The sequence below is a fragment of the Pyrgilauda ruficollis genome, unplaced genomic scaffold (assembly GCF_017590135.1).
Source record: "Pyrgilauda ruficollis isolate IOZ18807 unplaced genomic scaffold, ASM1759013v1 scaffold189, whole genome shotgun sequence".
Taxonomy (NCBI): domain Eukaryota; kingdom Metazoa; phylum Chordata; class Aves; order Passeriformes; family Passeridae; genus Pyrgilauda; species Pyrgilauda ruficollis.
The window spans coordinates 614,223-617,070 of record NW_024517984.1 but is presented as its reverse complement, the minus strand read 5'-3'; the positions used below and the strand labels follow the sequence as shown (position 1 = coordinate 617,070).

Genomic DNA, 2,848 nt, shown 5'->3' with positions numbered 1-2,848 from the left:
GGACCCCCTGAATTCCCCCCGCCCAGAGCCCCCCTGTCCCCCCAAGCTGTCCCTGCTGGGGACACTGAGACTGGGGGGAGCCATGGGGGGCTCCTCCCGCCCCCCAGCCCCTTACCTGGGGCTCAGCAGCCCGGGGCACCCAGGGGCTCCTGGCCCAGCGCTCGCCCACCTGCCCGCTTCCCGTACCTGCAACGGGGACGCGTTACGGGGACACGGCCCCGGGTGACAGGGACACGCCCCGGGTGACAGGGATGTGCCCCGGGTGACAGGGACACGCCCCGGGTGACAGGGACATGCCGCGGGAGCGCGTCCCCGTGGCGCTCACATTCTCTGAACAGACAGAGACATCGTTCTCTCTCCCAGGATTTGTCCTGGGGAAGAACTTCTCCAGCGGGAAGCTCAGAGGAGAAGAGAAAACGAATCTTATCCCTACTTGTGCTCCTGTTGTTTGGCACGCGCGGAATGCGTTATGGGGACTGTTCACCCGCAGTGATTTGTTAATTGGGTTTGGTGATGATTGTTTGGATTGATTGGCCAGTTGGGTCAAAGCTGTGTCGTGACAGGACAGTCACGGGGTTTTCTGTAGTATTTTTTAGTATAGTTTTTATATAATATCAGTGTAATATAATCTAGCTTAATCAAGCAGTTGTTCAGCCTGCTGAAATCATGGAGTCAGAGTCGTTCACAGCCTTGGGGTCGCCCTGCATGGAAAAATCCTGACAGGGAGAGGGGCACGACAGGGAGCGGGTGGTGATGGGGAGTGTGTGACAGGGAACACCTTGTGATGGGGAGCGTGTCACGACAGGGAGCGTGTCACGACAGGGAGCGTGTCACGACAGCTTTGGAGCATATTGGGATGGGAAGCATGTCATGACAGGGAGCGGGTCCTGATGGGGAGCTTGTCCTGACAGGGAGCATGTCACGACAGGGAGCACATTGGGATGGGGAGAATGTCATGACAAGGAGCATGTCACGACAGAGAGCACATTGGGATGAGGAGTGTGTCACGACAGGGAGCGGGTCCTGTTGGGGAGCTTGTCCTGACAGGGAGCATGTCATGACAGGGAGCACATTGGGATGGGGAGCGTGTCACGACAGGGAGTGCACCACGACAGAGAGCACATTGGGATGAGGGAGCACACACACACCTACACACACTTGAACACACCTACACACCCCTGTACACACTTCTACATGCACACCCGCACACAGTACACACACACCTGTGCACACCTCAACACACCTGCACACAGCTGCACACACCTCCACACACATACCTGCACACACCTGCCCACTCCCACACCTGCACGCCCCGTGTCCCACTCCTGCACACCTTCAGCCTTGCACAAACCATTGCACACGCGTGTCCCCCGCACACCTGTTTGTCACACACCTGTTTGTCACACACCTGTTTGTCACCGTCCCCACTCACCTTCTTCCTCGGGCGGGGACGCAGGGACACAGCCAGACGAGGGGACGCTGCCCGACACGCCGGGTCCTCGGTGCCGCTGCTGCCACCGCCGTGCTGGCCCTTTTATCCCCCCGTGTCCCCGCTGATGTCACCCTGCCACGCAGCACCTGTGGCCAGGTGCCCACTCGGGCGGGGAGGGGGGACAGGGGCCATGGCGGGGGGTGACAGGGACAGTTGGCCCCTGCACAGCGCTGGTTAATGTTTGACCCCGCGCTGAGGGGGCTCCGCAGGGGACAGGAGGTGGGCACGGCCCCACGGAGGGACAGAGGGACGAGAGGGGCACAGGAGGGACGAGAGGGGCACAGGCAGGGGGGTCCTGCCCCCTGTTCCCTCCATCCCTCCATCTCCCTCCATCCCTCCTGCCCCCTGTTCCCTCCATCCCTCCATCTCCCTCCATCCCCCCTGCCCTTCCCCGCGCCCCCCGCGCCCCGGCACGCACAGCGCGGAGCCCGTGCCCACGATCGTGCTCTTTATTGTCGCTGCGGGGCCGTGCAGGGACCGCGCGGGACCCCCCCGGCAGCGGAGAGGAGGGGAAGGGGTCGGGCCCACCCCCCCGGCAGCGGGACGCCCCCGAGCCGGGTTCTGGGGGTCCCCGGCCTTGCAGCGCTGGCCCTGAGTCCCCTGGGGGGACCCGGAGAGATGGGGAGGATTTGGGGGACGGGGGGGGCTGGGCGGGGCGGTCACCACGAGGAGTCGTCATCGTACCTGCGGGAAGAGCCGGTGTGAGAGAAGGGGAAATGAGACCCCCGAAACACCCCTGGGACCCCAAAGAGCGCCGGGACCCCCACCCCGGGGTGTGCAGCCCACAGCTCCCGCCCGGGGGCGATGGGCGCAGGGAGGGGGACAGCGACAGGGACACTCACCGTGACCTGTCACTGGCGGCCCCCAGGAGCAGCTCCGCCACGGCGGGACCGGGGCTGGCGCGTTTCCCGTACCTGCGGGACGCGGGAGCGCGCCTGAGCAACGGGGACCCCGTGGGGGCGCGCGCGGAGGCGCCAAGGGGACCCCGCGGGGACAGGGACGCGTGTGTCACCCCCCGCCTCGCGCTCACCTCTGCCGCGTGACCAGGTTGATGTAGTGGCGAAGGGCCGAGAAGTACCGGGCCATCTCCTCGGGGGACGCGTCGTCGCCGGGGCTCTCGGGTTTCGGGGGGTACGCGGCCGCCAGGCACAGCAGGGCACAGAGGGACACGGCCACCAGCGCGCGCCACGGCCGCGGGGACGTCACCATCTGCGGGGGACAGGGGCGACGGGCGGCTGTGGCTGCGGGGGGGGCACCCCCATTCACCCCCGGGACCCCCCCCCCAAGCAGGCTCTGCCCCCCAGGACCCCGTTCCCTGTGGGAATGTCCCACCCTCAGAGCACCCCCGGCTCCATA

The 2,848-nt window shown here is 65.8% G+C and overlaps 1 protein-coding gene across 1 annotated transcript; it reads right to left on the bottom strand.

Moving 5' to 3' along the window:
- Positions 1-2,081: 2,081 nt before the first annotated feature.
- On the bottom strand, positions 2,082-2,759 carry LOC121352452 (peptide YY-like). The gene is made up of 3 exons (XM_041465404.1): positions 2,523-2,759; positions 2,335-2,406; positions 2,082-2,176 (listed from the first exon to the last, which is right to left on the bottom strand). The coding sequence occupies exons 1-3, from the start codon at positions 2,699-2,701 to the stop codon at positions 2,152-2,154; spliced, it is 276 nt and encodes a 91-aa protein (XP_041321338.1). The 5' UTR covers positions 2,702-2,759; the 3' UTR covers positions 2,082-2,151.
- Positions 2,760-2,848: the final 89 nt, after the last annotated feature.

Excerpts from the sequence above, each read along its gene's own strand:
- LOC121352452 (XM_041465404.1), bottom strand. The coding sequence starts at position 2,701 with ATGGTGACGTCCCCGCGGCCGTGGCGCGCGCTGGTGGCCGTGTCCCTC. Across the intron at positions 2,407-2,522 it reads AACCTGGTCACGCGGCAGAG|GTACGGGAAACGCGCCAGCC; the intron begins GTGAGCGCGAGG and ends CGCGTCCCGCAG. Across the intron at positions 2,177-2,334 it reads GCCGCCAGTGACAGGTCACG|GTACGATGACGACTCCTCGT; the intron begins GTGAGTGTCCCT and ends CTCTTCCCGCAG.